Below are 16,262 nucleotides of genomic sequence, written 5' to 3'. Positions count from 1 at the left end.
CGGCATCTCCCACCCCTCCTTCACAAGCTTCAACAACGCACATCCGTTCATCGCATTGCCCCCGAAATTTGTCTAGGCGATACTGTGTGGCCTATATATCATCTCCGACCGCACAAAATAATCGCGAACAACATCAACAACATCTCAAGTCCTTGATCTGGCGCGGTTGCCTAGCGACACGAACCAAATCCTCTGGCCTCATCGTTGCGCCAGACTGTTCATACGTCGCTACGACTAAGGAAGGAATCAAAATTGCTTTTGGAATCCCGTGTAGATATTCAGGAGGATCCTACAATCGGACCGAAAGGTTGTTTTGATGAAATTGTAGAACAACTGAGTGGCACGTTTGATTCGGTCTCAGAGCTGTGCAGACTACGACAGCGTGTTTGAGAGCCCCGCCCGGCTGGACCGCTGACTTGAAGTGCACTGCATCATCTCTGCCTGTGTCCACGGGTGTTACCGAGGATATCGCGATCTGATCACCCACACATCATGCCATTCAAAATGACACCAACACCTCCTTCTACGAACTCCTCGAGTGCTGGCCACTCTCCAGATTACAGAGTCGTCCGGAAACGAAACCGGGTACCTTTGTCATGCGGGCCTTGTCGGCACAGAAAGTAAGCATTCAACAAGACGTGGTTGAAATCTATTTTTTTTTCTTTTTTCTAACGGTTCCAGGCTGAAATGCAATCGTACAAATCCTTGCGAAAACTGTGTCAAACGAGGAGATGCTGCTTCATGCAACTATGCACAACCCAACTCGCGCAAGAAGAACTCGACCCAGCAGGTTTCCAATACACCAGATGATATGCAAAACCGCATTGATCGGTTAGAAGGCTTGGTTCTTTCGTTGATGACAAACGGCTCTCAGTCTGCAGGCCCGGCTGCTGCCATGGCGGTACTCTCCGGGGAAAGTAGTGCGGGCTCGACTCGATTCTCCCATGACATCGATGCCGAAGAGGAGGGTATGGAGGGCGCCGAAGAGAGCGACACGGACCAGGTGACGAAGTCATTTGGTATCATGAAGATGGACAATAACAAGTCGTATTACATCAGCGATGCTCATTGGGCGTCTGTGTTGAATGATGTAAGTTTAGGAGGTTTGACCAAAACCGAGTCTTTCTAACCTGTCGAATAGATCTCCGAGGTGCGAAGTTTCTTCGCAACGCATAAGAAGCAAGTCGATGAGCAAGTTGAGAAAGTTAAAGCGGCCCGCCCAGCTATTGATACAACAGGAGCGAATTTGTTGTTTGGTATCAATAAGTCGATGAGCCGTGGGGAGATCATGAGTGGCTTGCCTTCTAAGTATACAACTGACATTCTTATTGCTCGCTATTTCAATTGCTATGATCCTGCAACACGTGAGTATTTGCTATTTCCATAACCCGTGATTCTATTCGATACTGACTTTATCTAGATGTTCTTCATGGGCCCACATTCCAAGCACAGGTAAGCTTGCCGAGAAAAAAGTTCATTGCATGTCCAGACTCTGACTCTGCTAGTATAATAAACATTGGGATGATCCCGCCGCAACCGAACTCGTCTGGATCGCCATGCTCTTCGGAATGATGAGATTGGCAATGCTATCTTACCACCGCGAAGGTGATGAGCCACCTGAATTCCGGGGCAAGTCTCTGGACATGGCTGGGGGATTCCGAAATTCTGTAGCACAATGCTTGACATTGGCTGACTACACAAAATCTCACCCGTATCTGATTGAAGCGTTCGTGTTTCATTTGCATGGCGATTTCTCTCAAACTCGAGAGGCGGACATTTCCATTTGGGTCATGACTGGCGTTGTTACTCGCCTGGCAATGCGATCAGGATACCATCGTGACTCCAAAATGTTCCCAAACATCACACCTTTCCAAGGTGAGATGCGACGGCGAGTGTGGACCTTTGTGCGCCAGGCCGACCTTCTGTTCTCATACCAGGTCGGACTGCCGGGGATGATCCGAGGCACGGAGACCGATACTGAACTACCACGGAATTTATACGATGATGATTTCGATGAAGACTGCAAGGAACTCCCGCCCCCTCGTCAGTTGAACGAGCCAACACCAATCTCGTATTTGATTGCCAAGGCCCGCCTGGCATATGTATTCGGCCATGTGGTTGATCAAAGCTCTGCTGTCTCGACAGCCCCATACGAAAAGGTGATGGAAATCGACGCGGAACTCCGACAAGCAAGGGACTTAATCCCTGACCACTTGCGTATTCGGCCTATGGAGGAGTGCCAGTTGGATCCTGTTAATCTGATCATGTCACGGTTTAGCGTAAGTTGCCTGAAACCCGCCACAACTTGCATCGATACTGACCGTTTTTGTAGGTAATGGCTGTATACAACAAAGCTCAGTGTGTGCTTCATCGCCCGTATGTGGTTCGCGCACGAGAAAATCCTCGTTTCACCTATTCTCGAAGGACATGTATCGACTCAGCAATGGAGTTATTGCAAGTCCAGGCTCTCCTGCACGCGGAAACGCGCAATGGACGTTTACGCAGCCGCCTGAGTCGAGTAAGTTCCCTCAGTTCAGCCGACTTCTTACTCGCAGCCACTATTGTTACTCTCGACCTGTACCACGGTCTGTCATTGCAGGTGAGCGGCCGGCCATCGGGAGACACGTACACGTGGGGCCGAGAGCGGCGCGATGAAATGACCGCCGCGATCCAACACTCAAAAGAAATTTGGGATGAGTCACTTGATGAGAGTATGGAAGCATGGAAGGCATCCAGCATACTTGGTGTGATGCTCAGCAAGTTGCGCATGACAGCCCCAGGCGTGGAAAACAGCGCCGGAGCTGCTTCCTTTGAGCCACAAGATGAGAAGCAGAACGCGGCCATGACCCTCGGCCTGCTGAGCAGCGGAATGAGCCCGATGAACCCGGGCCCGCCTCCATTTGCCGATCCTATGTTCAAGATGGGAGAGTCGCCAATGGGAACAGGAGCAGGTGGCGTGGGCACCTCGGCCGAAATGCCGGGTGCACTTTCGCCCTTTAGCAGCATGTTCGGGCAGATGCCTGACATGCAGGTTAATCTGGATTGGGTAAGCTTTCATTCTTCGTGATCCGGATTTCAATGCTAACATATTGGTATCAGGATGCTTGGGACACATACATCCAAAACCCAACCCTCGACACATCCAATCAATTCTGGCCTATGATTGATGCACAGCGCCAGACAATTCCACAGTCTGGAGGCATGTCACAGCCTTCGGTGCCTAGTCCTCTGACCTCGAGTCGGGGGCCATCAACTGGTAGTGTTCCCCGGGCACCGACAATGTTCTCAGCATCCTCCAACAGCCCCGACAGTGGAGGTGTGCCGGTCACAGGATACGGCATGCCGCCAATGCCCCAACAAAACAATGGTCGGGGCCAAGGTTCCCAATGAACGAGATGTATTCGTATTTTACGTGATTGATTCTCTCCCACTTTTGCCAGAAAATGTTTTGCGCTGACCCTTTTTGATACCTTGGATTGTTTTGTTTGTTCTTGACCTGATGACTTGAAGTAATGGGGCTTGTTTTGCTTCTTCTTTACCGGATGGATAGGTATGCGTGGGAGCAACTATGATCGCCATTTGGGTGGAGGAATTCAGGCGACGCGAGAAAAGATTTTTTTTATAATGGATTCTGTTGGTGTTGGGGTTGGTTAATGTACATGTATCATATCATGAAGCAGGCTACCGTCATATATTTCCACTCTTAAATTATCAAATCTCACGTATGATTTGTGTTTTATTTTCGCCTAGACCCCAAACTTCTGAATGTTCTCTATATAAAATCTCCAGTCCAATGCTTTTTACAACTTTGATTTACTTCGTTATTGTAGGCGCTATATCAGTCACGTGTCGGTACTGATCTGCCCCGGAAAAAGTTATCTGGCTTCGCGCAATTCTTCTCCAGTCAACATATTATTTCTAATACGTGATTAACACATCTTGTGTTAATTTAATTATTAAGATGTGAGTCGTACCAAATGCATTATCCGAGTCTGAGGCCCTATACCTCACGTTTCCTCGATCTCTGCTGCAACATCAGAAGATTGTCGAATGCTAAACAACTCATCTCTAGGCATTGCTTCCGCCGGACCGTTTCTCGGCTTCAATTATCCCCAGCCACTTCGCGTTCATCGATCACCGGCTCTAGCGCAGTGCTGCGTTCAACATGTCCCACTCCTACGCGGTTCGCCTACCCAACTCCCATACAGACAAGGTTAAACTCAACCAACGAAGGCGGCCCACGAATTCCAGTCAGATATGTTGAGTCTGTCAAACCACAGACAACGCCAGAGGATTACCGTCTGCAAAGACAAGAACGCAGACGTCAGTATATGAGCGAAGGCCCTTTACCGAAGACCACCCTGTATGTCGGCAACCTCTTCTTCGACGTAACCGCAGAGGACCTGCGCAACCAGTTTGAGAAATTCGGTGCCGTGGAGAATGCATTGATTGTGCACGATGCCCGCGGGTTGAGCAAAGGGTAGGTTCCCAAGAATGACAATTGACAGCAGCAGCAATGCAGCAGAAAACCCCACCAGTCACTGACCTATTCTCTCTTACAGTTTCGGCTACGTTACCTTCAGCACCGTCGAGGAAGCCACGGAAGCAATCACACAACAGCACGGAGGCATTTTCGAAGGCCGCGAGGTGGTCGTGCAGTTCTCCAACACGACGTACAGATCCATGGCCGACAGCAAGCCCAGCAAGACCCTCTACATTGGCAACGTCCCATACGAATTGACAGACCAGGATCTGCAGGATTTGTTCGATGATATTCCCGGTGTCACCGATGTCCGCATCCCCGTCGATCGTCGCACGGGTTTGCCCCGTGGATTCGGACACATCGACTTTGCCGACCAGAGCAGCGCTTCCCACGCCAAGGAGGTTCTCTCCCGCAAGGCGCCTTACGGCCGCAAGCTGACTGTCACCTTTGCTAGGCGCAAGGTCTTGACCCCTGAGGACCACCAGCGTCACCAGCAGAGGAAGCTTGAGAAGAAGGGCTCCTACAACAAACGTCAAGGTACTCAGGATGATGTCGAGCCTGAGCAGGCCGTCGATCACACCGAGACTGAGCAGAAGCAGTAGAGAGGGTTATGCGTGAATTATAAAAAATGTACAATAGTCTCCCAATTTGGCAATTGGAAAAATTTCAACAATGTATATTAAACAGAAATGATTATGTCTACACCTATTCCTACCACTGTTTGTCTCACATATAGTTTAATCCTTTTCAATTTATACAGGGAAGATATTTGTACCTTTCCCCTGGCTCAAGCTTTAGCAACTTCTAATCAATGTCCTATACACATGTAACTTTCAATGCCGTTGAAGCTCCCAAAATACAGTCCGATTCCCATATTTTCTAAACCAACCTCCGGTCCCACTTGTGGACACTATAAGGTCAACCCAAGGCCTGCATTTCTGGAGGACGAGCATAATACATATCCCAGTCGTGCATATCGCATATTGCTGTGGCTCCAATCCCCTGCACCTCATCGTAAGGCACTTTCATCCAACCAATATCTTCCTGCGTACATCCCTCTAGGGGCTCAAGCCCCTCATCTAAATCGACTGAGTCATTGCCATCTTCATTTACCTCCGGTTCCCATTCTCCATAAACCAGACGAACAAACCCGGTTTGCGTCATAGCATCCGGGTCCGAGTTCAAGATAGACTCTAGCGCCTCCTGGTCGACCATGACAAAAAATCTATAGCGAGACTAAGCTAGAGTAAACAATATTAGATAGGGAGAGAAGTGATATTGGAGCTAACTAGTTTACTTCCCTCTTCACTCGAGGTACATGCTATTACGTTGTTTCTCGGTTTTATATTAACCACTAAACGTCAGTATTAGACCTCTGCATAGCCCATCAACGGGCCCAGACCCCCGGCCCAAAGCCCAACCCATTAGTGGGTTGGGTTGGGTTGGGCTATGGGCTTTATGGGCTATGCAGAGGTCTAGCCAGTATCTTAGAATAAAGATTTTCCTATGAAGCCTCCTTAGTATACCTTACTAGTTGATGATCTATTTTCTACTATTTGCGCTTTTCTCTTGCTTAATCAAGATTACGGCCACGTTAGTTAGTACTTACGCCGATCACCCATTACGAGTCATCGTACTCTTTCTTCTCTTTTTAGATTACCTAGGGTTAGCTTCTCTATTATAGTGGCTAGATAGGCATACAACAGCCCATTCCCGGACTCGATCACAACTGCGTTGCGCTTTGTATTGCATAATTGGAGTGGCAGCTGTTCTTCTTCTACTTACGGTCTTGGGGGTTGCTTTGTCCTGTTGACTGCTATCGCTGGAGGTGAATCCTCTCCCCCTCTGTGGAAGATATCATCCTTTGCCGCCCTTTCTGATTTTTACAGCTCCAACTATTCATTCTCATGGTCTGGATGATCTTCTCGTATTAAGCTGTACGAAGTGCTGGAAGCCCAGTCGGTGAGCACTTGACATGTTCAACCATCATGGTAGACAACGAATTCTGGGGACACAGTGTCAAGGGGTTTATTACATTCGCCCCATCTGAGGTTACATTTGCACAGCCCCTAATGTCGCCGAGCGACTGTCCGTTGCCTTATCGCGAATCCCGTGGCATATGCGATGTCCTCATCCTGGAATGACTCCCCAGAGCCGACATCAATGTAGGCCATAGGTAGGTTAGAGAGATGGGTGGCACGAGCAGGCACCACATATGGGCTCACATCAGCGGTACCGGCCTTGGTCTCCAAGTACGCGAGACCATGCGTAACGATCCCAGACTATGTAGAATCCAAATCGATTTTCGAACTTCGGACATAATGTAGTGTTACATCTATCATCGAGCATGGGACACATGAGCAGTTGTGCACAGAGCTTGAGGCTGCTGCGGTCTCTTGAAAAAAGGACTGCACCTGCACCGGCTGATACACCTGAAATCAAGAAGCGATCAGCATCAATGTTGAATTGGTCAAAGTTTCGAGATATCCAAAGGCGCGAGTTTTAGCAGTCTTCAACTGCGCACATTCCGATCTAGTCGGGCGATAGTCGGTAGCTGGTGCTGATTACCACAGTGTTCAATTATTTGACGGCCTCAGCCAGACTCTTGAGACCAACGTAGACGTTGTCCATCACGCGCCCGCCTCCGCGACAGAACAGAATACCTGGTCGAGGGCTCTTTGGGCCGGAGGCATGGCGGCTCGACAGAGATATGGCGTTTATGACTCTATTCCATCCGGGATGGGGATTTAAGATCCTCGATAGTCAGATCGGGGTCGTTCGCTATGGTTTCATCTGTAGGTGGCTCTTCAGAGCGCAGAGCAAGAAGCTCTTCGAAGCTTGCAGGTAATGGCCGGCGTTGCGTATCCTCAAAAGCCGTAATCTCAGATTCATAGGGTGGTAAAGGGAAAGTGGCCTTGGGCGGGGAAGCAGCTCCCATTTTTGATAGGCGCAGCGGTAGTAATGGAAAAAAACAAGCAATCGAAAGAGACCTTTGGTTTGGATGCGTTATGTTAGGAACAACTAAAAGTGCGCTACATATATCGGTCCCAGGCATGATGGAACATGGCATTATGTCATATTTGGTTTTTTTGGCCTACGCGTTTAGTACGCCTAGGTGCTGGTCGTAACGAAGCCAGATGCCTAGAATGGGGTAAAGTACCAAGTAGATACGTACTTGTGGCATTTTAACAACTGTGCAGCTACTGTTAGAGCCTACTGGAGAGGAAGAAACCAGAGACTCGATCGATTGGAAGAGGGAGAGAGGGGGAGAGAGGGGGGAGAGAAAGAGATCTGTCTACCTAGGGGCGCAGACCACACCTCGCAACAGTTACAAATGTGTTCGCTTTGTTGAAGAAAGTTATTAAGACCTATAAATGCACCTATACGTACCGGATATTCCCTGGAGGGTGCTCAGGCTCAGGCTCACTGCGTAGATGTCATTTACATCTACACAACCGAGCTATTTAGGGCGCATGCCACCTGCCTAGTCCCGACAGTTTTTGTTGAGATTCTAGTAGGTAGTTTTGGAGATATGTGGTGAACTAAAGAAAGGAGACCTTTAATATGCTGTAAATTTGATAAGTGGACATATCTATAGCCCTGAAGAATCAAAGAGGGAAAAATGGGTTGTATAGAGCACTTGAGGGTAAGATCAGTTCAAAGTTATAAAAGCTTGTTATATATTTCGGAGTAACAATGATAACTAGTGAATTAATGCATCTCTTTGTAAATTTGATTGGTAGGAGCTATACGAAATGGTATAAATTACGCGCGTGGCTTGTGTAAAATCGGCAAAATTCAATGTGATCCTCTTCCGACTTGGTCTACTCCGTACCGCAGCCAACATTGCCCTGGACCCAACTTGATTTCCAAGATTTCTTCATTTCCTTTTCACTAAATGATTCTAAGACTTTTTCGGAAGCAATCACTCAGGCGGCCCAGCCTTTCAACTAGTCCTGTCCATTTTCCTACCGGAACTAGCCCTTCACAGCTTACCATATCATTCTCAAAAACAATGAGTTCCTCACGCATCCCCGATTATGAAATTGAAGAACCATCAAAACGGGATCCCACCATAGAAACATGCTTAAACGCCGCAGACATCCTAGAACGGCTTCTCCAAAAAGACGGATTCACAGAGTGGGGCTTCGTTATCTATCGCTGTACATATCAAAGCCAAAAAGACTGGGAAAGATTCATGGCTCACTTCCTCTAGTCTATTATAGGATACCTCGAGTCCAGTAAGGGTCTAGATATGCTAGAAGGGTTTACCCCAACGGTCTTTGAAGACCGCTTATTTGATAGTACGACCACCGCTATTCTCCGCACCTATTTTAGGAAGTGGGCTACGACTGCACCGCTATAGGAACAGGGTATCGATACTTTCGGAAAGTCGTATATATACTGCCAGTAGAACAATCTTCGGCGTAGACACGGTAAGGTCGAGGCTCTAGTATAATAAGTTTTTCTAAATTGCTCGACGAGAGAATACGAGAAGGACAATACTAGCGAGTAATAACGTCGTAGCTAGTAGTGCATATACTATAGTCGGAATCTGTATAACTGTCTTATAGTTAACGTATAAGAAAAAAGGGGACTTTCGCTGAATTTATGCCCGGATTGCTAGCTACAATGCTTACTAGATTAGCTCTGTACTATAGGTTCCAACGTTATAAAGCCAGCTACCTTGCATTGCTAAAAAAGAATAGCTTAAGTTTAATAAGTCTGTTCTGTGCTCTCTATTCGTCGCTAGAAATCCTCAGACGATATTGTCTCTCCTAGGAACTACCGAGTATGCGGGAGTCTAATACAAGCCCCTAGGAACCGAATAAAGGTTCCTAGGAACGCCACGGGTAATTCTAGGAGCTCCCAAGCCCCCGGAAACTTAGAATTGGGTCATAGGAGTGAAGGGCTAGTAAATGACTGTTTGGAATCTATAAGACAGTGCTCCGTGTTCGAGTTCGGCAATGAACTATCTATGACGAGGCAATCTATAAAGCCACAACTACACCCCATTTACTGAACCATTATTAATTTACACTGCCATAAACGTCGTGGAAAGCATATCTCTTATCGAATTAGCGGCTACCTTTGTTCCTTTCCGAAATAGAACTGACCACCAACACAATCATGGTATGATAGTCGTTAGTTCCAAGAAGCTATACGCGTTTGGGGACATCGAAGCCCAGGTAGAAATTCTCGCAATCGGTCTTACCATAATAACTCTTCTCTGGTCCTATCGCCAAGGCCTAGCGCATATCCATAATCGAGCGGGTCATGTTAAATTGGGGAACACCGTAATGTGCACCACGTATGGTACTGGATCTTGTATATCTTTCAGGCCGATATTTGCTTTGTTGATACCCGTAGAATCACCTGTGGTACTTGCCAATCGGTTACAGTCAGCGGCTCAACCAGTCCCATGTCCATATTTGTTTGAAGTCAACGCCAAGGGAAACAAGGCCCCTCCCTTGAGTGTAGTTCTGGTGGAGGCGGCGTTAAACGAAGGGGACCTCCCACTGAATCCGTCGGCCCTTAGTGTGTATTAAATAGCTGCACAGTTAGCGAGATACGGTCGACAAGTATGTCCGTATAGCAATTTCTAATTGGTACTTGCAAGCACTCTATTCTCAACTGGATAGATGTGTAATGGTGGAAAATGTGCGAGTCAGTCTGACTATTGGAAGCAGCAAGCGATTGGCGGTGCCATAAGTACGTGACACTGCTGTCAAAAAGCTCACAGAGATAATTACGCTATCAATTCACTCTGCGAGATGAGGACTACAGAAGTTGCGAACATCAACTGGGTGAGAGTTGATGCGAGCTGGTCCCGTGTATCTCTGCGTCCTGTCTGTTAGTGTGATGTACCAACCCAGCTTGGTCATAGTTGTTGGGTTATCCTATTCAGATCAGTGTGCTTCCACAGTATAACCCATTCGAGGGCTACACATGAGCTTGAATAGTCATCATTTCTTAGAAGACGTTACGTGTTCTGTTGTTTATATTTTGCGATTCAAAATCAAAGGTGGTGTCAATCTCCTGTGTCATTATTCACCTACTATTTACAATGCCCACCTTCCACGCCAATTTGCGTCGCCTTGTTATCAGGGCTGCCGCTTATGAGGCCCATGTGACTTCTAAACACTTCGTTTCAAGGGCAAAATCAATCGAGCCATGTCGGTGCGTTTCCGAAATTCTCCCCTCCAAATCCATAAACATAAATCATGCTAAGCCAATACATGAGGCTAAAAGTGGATTGCCTTCAATACAAACATAGTATTACTGAGAAAAGTGTCATAATGAGCTCCAACCAGACTTACGTAATGTCTTCAGGTTATTCCATAAGCATGGTGCACCCAGGGACAGTAGTAAGCTAGAGTATATAATATGATACCGAGTTGAAAGGCAGAAAACAACAAAACACGATTCAAGTTTTGATCGTGTGCTTTGATACTTGGCTAGCCACGAGGCGAGTGAGGATACAGCTCCGTTGGCTTAGGAGTATATGTACCTAACTCGCTCACCTCAAAACTGCGGTCGTTGGCTACCACTGACTGGACTAGTTGGACTGGATGAAGAGATGTTCGCTTTCTTTTTCTTCTTTCCTAAAGGGCCCACGCAGTAGTAAATAAGGCAATGACACCAAGTGGGACTCCAACCCCTACACCGATTGCCACGCCCCTGGAGTCATTGCTCGTAGTGGATGATCCAGTTCTAGTGGCAGTACCGGTTTCGTTGGCCACGATAGAAGACGTAGTATTGGATTCCCTCGCAAAACTTGACAGACCTGCAACTCCAGGGATAATGTAACCGTCGGCGACTGAAAAGCTTGATTGAGGCGATCCGTTAATGCTACTGCAGAACTTTTCGCTGGAGGTTCGATTGACATGTACGGGGTTGCAACAATATGTGGATTCAGAATTGGTTCCATTCAACCAAACAACGGCCGCGCCAGCGCCTGGTTGAGCACTCTCTGTTGGTAGAAAATTAGAATATACTAGAAGATTGTAAACTTGAAACTTACGGCATGTGTTCAAAGGGCAACTGCCAATCCTCCATTGGGATAGTAGCATTGACCGGTGGCACTGATTGTAGTGATAAGACTCAGAAAACTGAGCTGCAGGGCTAGGCTTTGGAGCAGAATACCTAGTCAACGTTGCTATAATAATTAATAGACACCTTTGTCTCTTCGTGACCACATGTTGCAACCGAATCGCAAATCGGTGTAAGGGGAGAAGACTTGAACGGGAAAGGACATAAGGGGAGTGAGGCGACGCTTATACCTTTTCTGAATCTTTAGGCTATTTTTACCAGGAAATCCACTCTCACCTAACTTGCATAGCTCCGCGCAACCTGATTTAGAACATATGCAAATTGCAGTTTCGGCTTCGGTTCCTTATAATATGTAGTTTAGTTCCATATTTGAGATTTTAGTGATCAGCATACATCAATTATTGTGATGTGATTTGGGCAGAAATGGTTGGGATGAGGGTACTGAACAAGACATGGTATGGTATGTCTTAGTTGCGAACACTTAGCAAACGGGTTCACCCGTCCAGGGGGGGGGCGGGGGCGACCAAACACCATTGGCGGCCCCGGCCCCTTGCGAGCGGCGCTTTATTGATTGCACAGTGGATTTTCGTTTCAGCGTCTACGACGTGCTTATATTTATAGCACGTATGGAGTGGAACGTGACATCGGTTTTGAGTGAATCAAACCGAGGTGATCCTCTAGAGTAAATTTCCGCCATCTACGTAATATTAAAAGCCAACATAGCTATTGGCGACTGTACCATGAATATACCTAGGCATTCTCTGAGAGCGTGGAAAGGATGAGATCCTCCAATAGGCACAATTTGGGCGCCTTTAGCTGGGAGGCTTCAGCGGTAAGACGCCAACATCCACCATGTCCAATCAAGTCCCAGCTCTGCTCGACATCTGGATCACAATTGGACTATGCATGACTCACATAAGATGAGCCCATGTGCTCTAGCGGGCGCCAAATTGCTATCACGCTCGCTACTACGGTGACAGAAAGCTGGTGTACGAACAATGTATGGTATAGATGACCAATGTTGATGACTCTAACTAACTAAAATGACAAAACCCGCTATTTCAACAATCTGTGCGGACCATGATAACTAACTATAATATGCACTTTTGTATGGTATGCCTGGTACCTAATGTCATATGATGTCTCCGGTATATTACCTGGTTTCTACCATATATTCGGACTTGGTATTCGATATACCCCCTAGTTCTTAAAGCCTATATTTTCCTAGCTTTAAGAGCTATCAATTCCTTCAATTTCAAGCCTTCTAGGCGCCGATAGTAGGTACCCTAAGACCCCGATCTATATAGCCTAAGGCTAATAGAGTTAGACGCTACTTAAAATAAGTAAAATAAGTATTATTAGAAGAATCTTTACTTTATCTATAGGAAACTAGGATACTATATAAAGGAATATAAATAGAAGAAACTATATGAAAAACGGTAATATATATAGGCGATACGCAAAGTACTATAAGCGTGTTATGACATAATCAGACGTAAGGCCATTCCCAGATTGGTGCCTTAGGCCTATAGGAGGTTTGACCTCTCCGGAGGGGGATCGCCCGTGTTTCCCTATCCTTCCGAGAAGGGTTCCCCGCGGGAACGAGACCCCGCTCCACATGTCACATTTTCCTCCCACTATCCACATAGGGAGACTGTATATAAATTGGACCATATAGAGGAAGCCTAACGGCTCCTCAAGAAACAGTCTTTGACTTTTGGAACCACCTATCTTGTTACCTTCTCCTACCTGATTGATAGGCACCTACCCTGACTTGTAGAGTATCTTTTAACATAAACGCTCCCGAATTACTAGGTAGCTAGATCTCGAAAAAGCCCTAATCTATTAGGTTAAACTCGCCGAAAGCTATATTCCTATAACCTAATATTACGGACCTATCCGTCACCAATCAGAGGTGACCTACTATGCATACCAATAGGCTATCAAGAGCCAACCAGCAAATCTATCATTAGATTACGTATAGTATCCTATATGTTACGCACTAGCTAACTGGTCACAGTTAGGTTAGATGGGTTCAGGGTATACTTGCCTTAATACTCCTCGAGTGGTCCAACGTCAATGATCGGGTCTCAACTGAGCTATTGCCGCGCAGGGCCTTACTATAGCCTAAGTCCTTTTAAGCGATCAAGGAACTGATGCCAGGTAGAGCGCCGAGTAGATCTATACCGGAGTATTGGTCTGCTCGTGAGTGTTGTCAAGTTATAATCAAGTAAAGAGTCATAGTAATCCAAAAGGTAAACATAAGTAATAATATATGATTGAAGACGAAGAACTAAACTAGATATATAAATAAGTGTCCTTATATATCCTTAAGTTCTTCCTATATAGAATGGTAGATAGTAGAATAGTAGAATCGCCTTGGCGGATTCTACCGATCTACTTACTACCCTTCTACTACCGGTATGATCACGTGATGCCGACCAACCGTCTTCTACGTATAGCGGTTGTCTAGTACGTAGAGTAACCTATATAACGGAAATCCTCTGTAGGGTGGATCCGCTTAGGGCGTATCGTGCTCTTGCTTAGTGAGCTTACACGTGATCTGCTGACAGGTCTGCTGGTTGGCTCTTGATGGCCCATTGGTGTGCCTGGTGGGTCACCACTGATTGGTGACGGATAGGTCCGTAACACTATACTCTAGAAGCCCTAGGTATTTAGGAAAAGAGAAACCGTGATCATACTTAGTAAGTAAGAGTATAATCCGCCCTAAGCCCGACTAAAGTTTAGTATATATATACCTCGATATATTAGTAAATATAATATACCTATTTAGGCAAGTAAACTATTATATAACCGTAACTATCTACTAACGCTAAGGAGGAGTAGATAACGTATTCGGTAAGCGAGTGGCCACTGTAAGCGAGTGGCCACCCCAACCAAAAACGCGTCCATAAATTAGCACTTAGTTAATTCAACCACCCACTATACCACCAATACGCTCTCAATCCTCTAAAAATTCAATAGAGCAAGAGGGTAGGATCTTATTAGCTATCCAGGCTTTTAAAAATAGAGATATTAGCTCTATTTCTCTTACTACGCGTATATTCAATATCCCGCGTATAACTCTCCGCCGCCGAATTGATAGAGTATAACACCGCGTGATTTCACGCGCTAATTGCTCGAAATTGACTAAAATTGAAGAGGAGTCTCTTTAAAAATAGATTCTCTCTATAGATCTACGTAGAGCGGCCCCTCGGCCCTCTATAGTACGAGAAATAGTAGATCTTCTTCTTTAAAAGCGTAGAACTACCCTAGTTCTTTCGGTCGGCGAAAAATAGGTATTTAACTATATAAAACGGTATCCTCTCCTTTCCTCCCGATTCTCGAAACGATATAACTATAAGCGCGCGAAATATAAAGACCCTAAAATTATTTAAGGGTAGTTTAATCTTATTTAAAAAACTATCCTTTAATTTAGGATCGACCCCGACGATATCTATAACTTCGATAAGACCGGCTTTATAATAGGATTAACTATAACTACGAAGGTTATTATAAGGAGTAAATACTATAGTCGGAGGCCGGTTTTATAACCTAGAAATCGAGAGTAGGTAACTATTATTAAGTATACGAATATTTCTAGCTAGGCCCTTCCTCTATATATAGTTTTTAAAGGTAAAGTCTTTATTAAATTATAGTTCGACGGCCTCCTAGAGGATTAGCGCTTTAAAGTTAGTCCTAATAGCTAGACCTCCGATAAAATTAGCCTTTATTAGCTCGAAAAACTCTTTATTCCGACTACTTCTTTACGTACGAAGGGGAGGTATCGACTTTTAATACTCGATAGCTATAGAAGTTATTTAATACCTTAATTTAACGAAATTTACGAGTAAAATAAAGTGATACTAATCTATATACTAGTATATTTATCTTATCTATTATAACCTCTAGATATTAGTTATTTTACAGTATTAAAACGTATATACAGTCGGATAGTTAAAACTAAGATATAGAACGGGATTAATTATATTAATAAACTTAACTTCCTCGAAGTATACCCCCTTATACGAATTGAAGCCTTTAAATCGGAGACGATTAAAAATAGCTTCGTAGTAGCCGGTTTAGTACTATTTAGACCCGACCGAGTGATCTTAAAGCTCGATATCTAGCTCCGAACGCCTACCCCCCTTCTAAGTAGGGGGAGTAAATTAAGCCGGAATTTTACCCTAAAAACCCCCTTTATAGAGAAAGAACTACGTCGATAGGCTTTATCAATCAAAGCTCTACTTCGTATAAGATCTCGGAGCCCGCCTAGCCCGTTAGATCGTATATTAAACTAGTTTATAAAGGGCTTCCGTCTTATAATATAAGGTACTATCTTACTCGCTAACGAAAATAAGGAATTACGCGCCGCTAACGAGAAGTAGAAGCAAAAGCGTACTAGATCCCGAAGGCATATACCTATAGAAGAAGGCCTCTTAATTTAAGAAGCCTCTATATTAATTATATAGCAATAGGAAGCAACTAAAGCACCTCCCCCCGGCCCCGGTATACCTAGAGAATCGGCTATTTAGCCACGTACGCGGCCCCCCCGGGGTATAGAATATATAGGAAGCTAGGATATAGAAGAGAGATATATCCAGATAGATGATGATTTTAGTTTATTCAATTTAATAGAGTTTTGGTTGACGTATATACATTTAAATTAGTAGGTTTTAGTTGGGGTGGCCACTCGCTTACAGTGGCCACTCGCTTACCGAATACG

General features: G+C 45.5%; 5 protein-coding genes across 5 annotated transcripts; 1 reads left to right on the top strand and 4 right to left on the bottom strand.

Moving 5' to 3' along the window:
• Positions 1–492: 492 nt before the first annotated feature.
• N7537_010181 (uncharacterized protein) lies at positions 493–5,085 on the top strand (the record flags this gene model as incomplete). Its single annotated transcript, XM_056901235.1, has 9 exons — positions 493–620; positions 682–1,090; positions 1,142–1,364; positions 1,421–1,452; positions 1,506–2,279; positions 2,333–3,046; positions 3,100–3,379; positions 4,117–4,480; positions 4,563–5,085. The coding sequence occupies 9 exons, from the start codon at positions 493–495 to the stop codon at positions 5,083–5,085; spliced, it is 3,447 nt and encodes a 1,148-aa protein (XP_056749903.1).
• Positions 5,086–5,401: 316 nt separating this feature from the next.
• Positions 5,402–5,698, bottom strand: N7537_010180 (uncharacterized protein; the record flags this gene model as incomplete). Its single annotated transcript, XM_056901234.1, has 1 exon — positions 5,402–5,698. One exon carries the CDS (start codon positions 5,696–5,698, stop codon positions 5,402–5,404), a length of 297 nt encoding a protein of 98 aa, XP_056749902.1.
• Positions 5,699–6,552: 854 nt separating this feature from the next.
• On the bottom strand, positions 6,553–6,803 carry N7537_010179 (Carboxylesterase NlhH; the record flags this gene model as incomplete). Its single annotated transcript, XM_056901233.1, has 2 exons — positions 6,553–6,765; positions 6,795–6,803. 2 exons carry the CDS (start codon positions 6,801–6,803, stop codon positions 6,553–6,555), a joined length of 222 nt encoding a protein of 73 aa, XP_056749901.1.
• A 405-nt stretch (positions 6,804–7,208) lies between these two features.
• On the bottom strand, positions 7,209–7,421 carry N7537_010178 (Alpha/Beta hydrolase protein; the record flags this gene model as incomplete). The annotated part of the gene is made up of 1 exon (XM_056901232.1): positions 7,209–7,421. The coding sequence occupies one exon, from the start codon at positions 7,419–7,421 to the stop codon at positions 7,209–7,211; it is 213 nt and encodes a 70-aa protein (XP_056749900.1).
• A 3,667-nt stretch (positions 7,422–11,088) lies between these two features.
• N7537_010177 (uncharacterized protein) lies at positions 11,089–11,542 on the bottom strand (the record flags this gene model as incomplete). Its single annotated transcript, XM_056901231.1, has 2 exons — positions 11,089–11,452; positions 11,508–11,542. 2 exons carry the CDS (start codon positions 11,540–11,542, stop codon positions 11,089–11,091), a joined length of 399 nt encoding a protein of 132 aa, XP_056749899.1.
• Positions 11,543–16,262: the final 4,720 nt, after the last annotated feature.

The sequence above is a fragment of the Penicillium hordei genome, assembly GCF_028827395.1.
Source record: "Penicillium hordei strain IBT 12815 chromosome Unknown utg000005l_segment0_segment0, whole genome shotgun sequence".
Taxonomy (NCBI): Eukaryota; Fungi; Ascomycota; class Eurotiomycetes; order Eurotiales; family Aspergillaceae; genus Penicillium; species Penicillium hordei.
The sequence above is the reverse complement of the archived record's forward strand: the minus strand, read 5'-3'. Positions and strand labels throughout refer to the sequence as shown.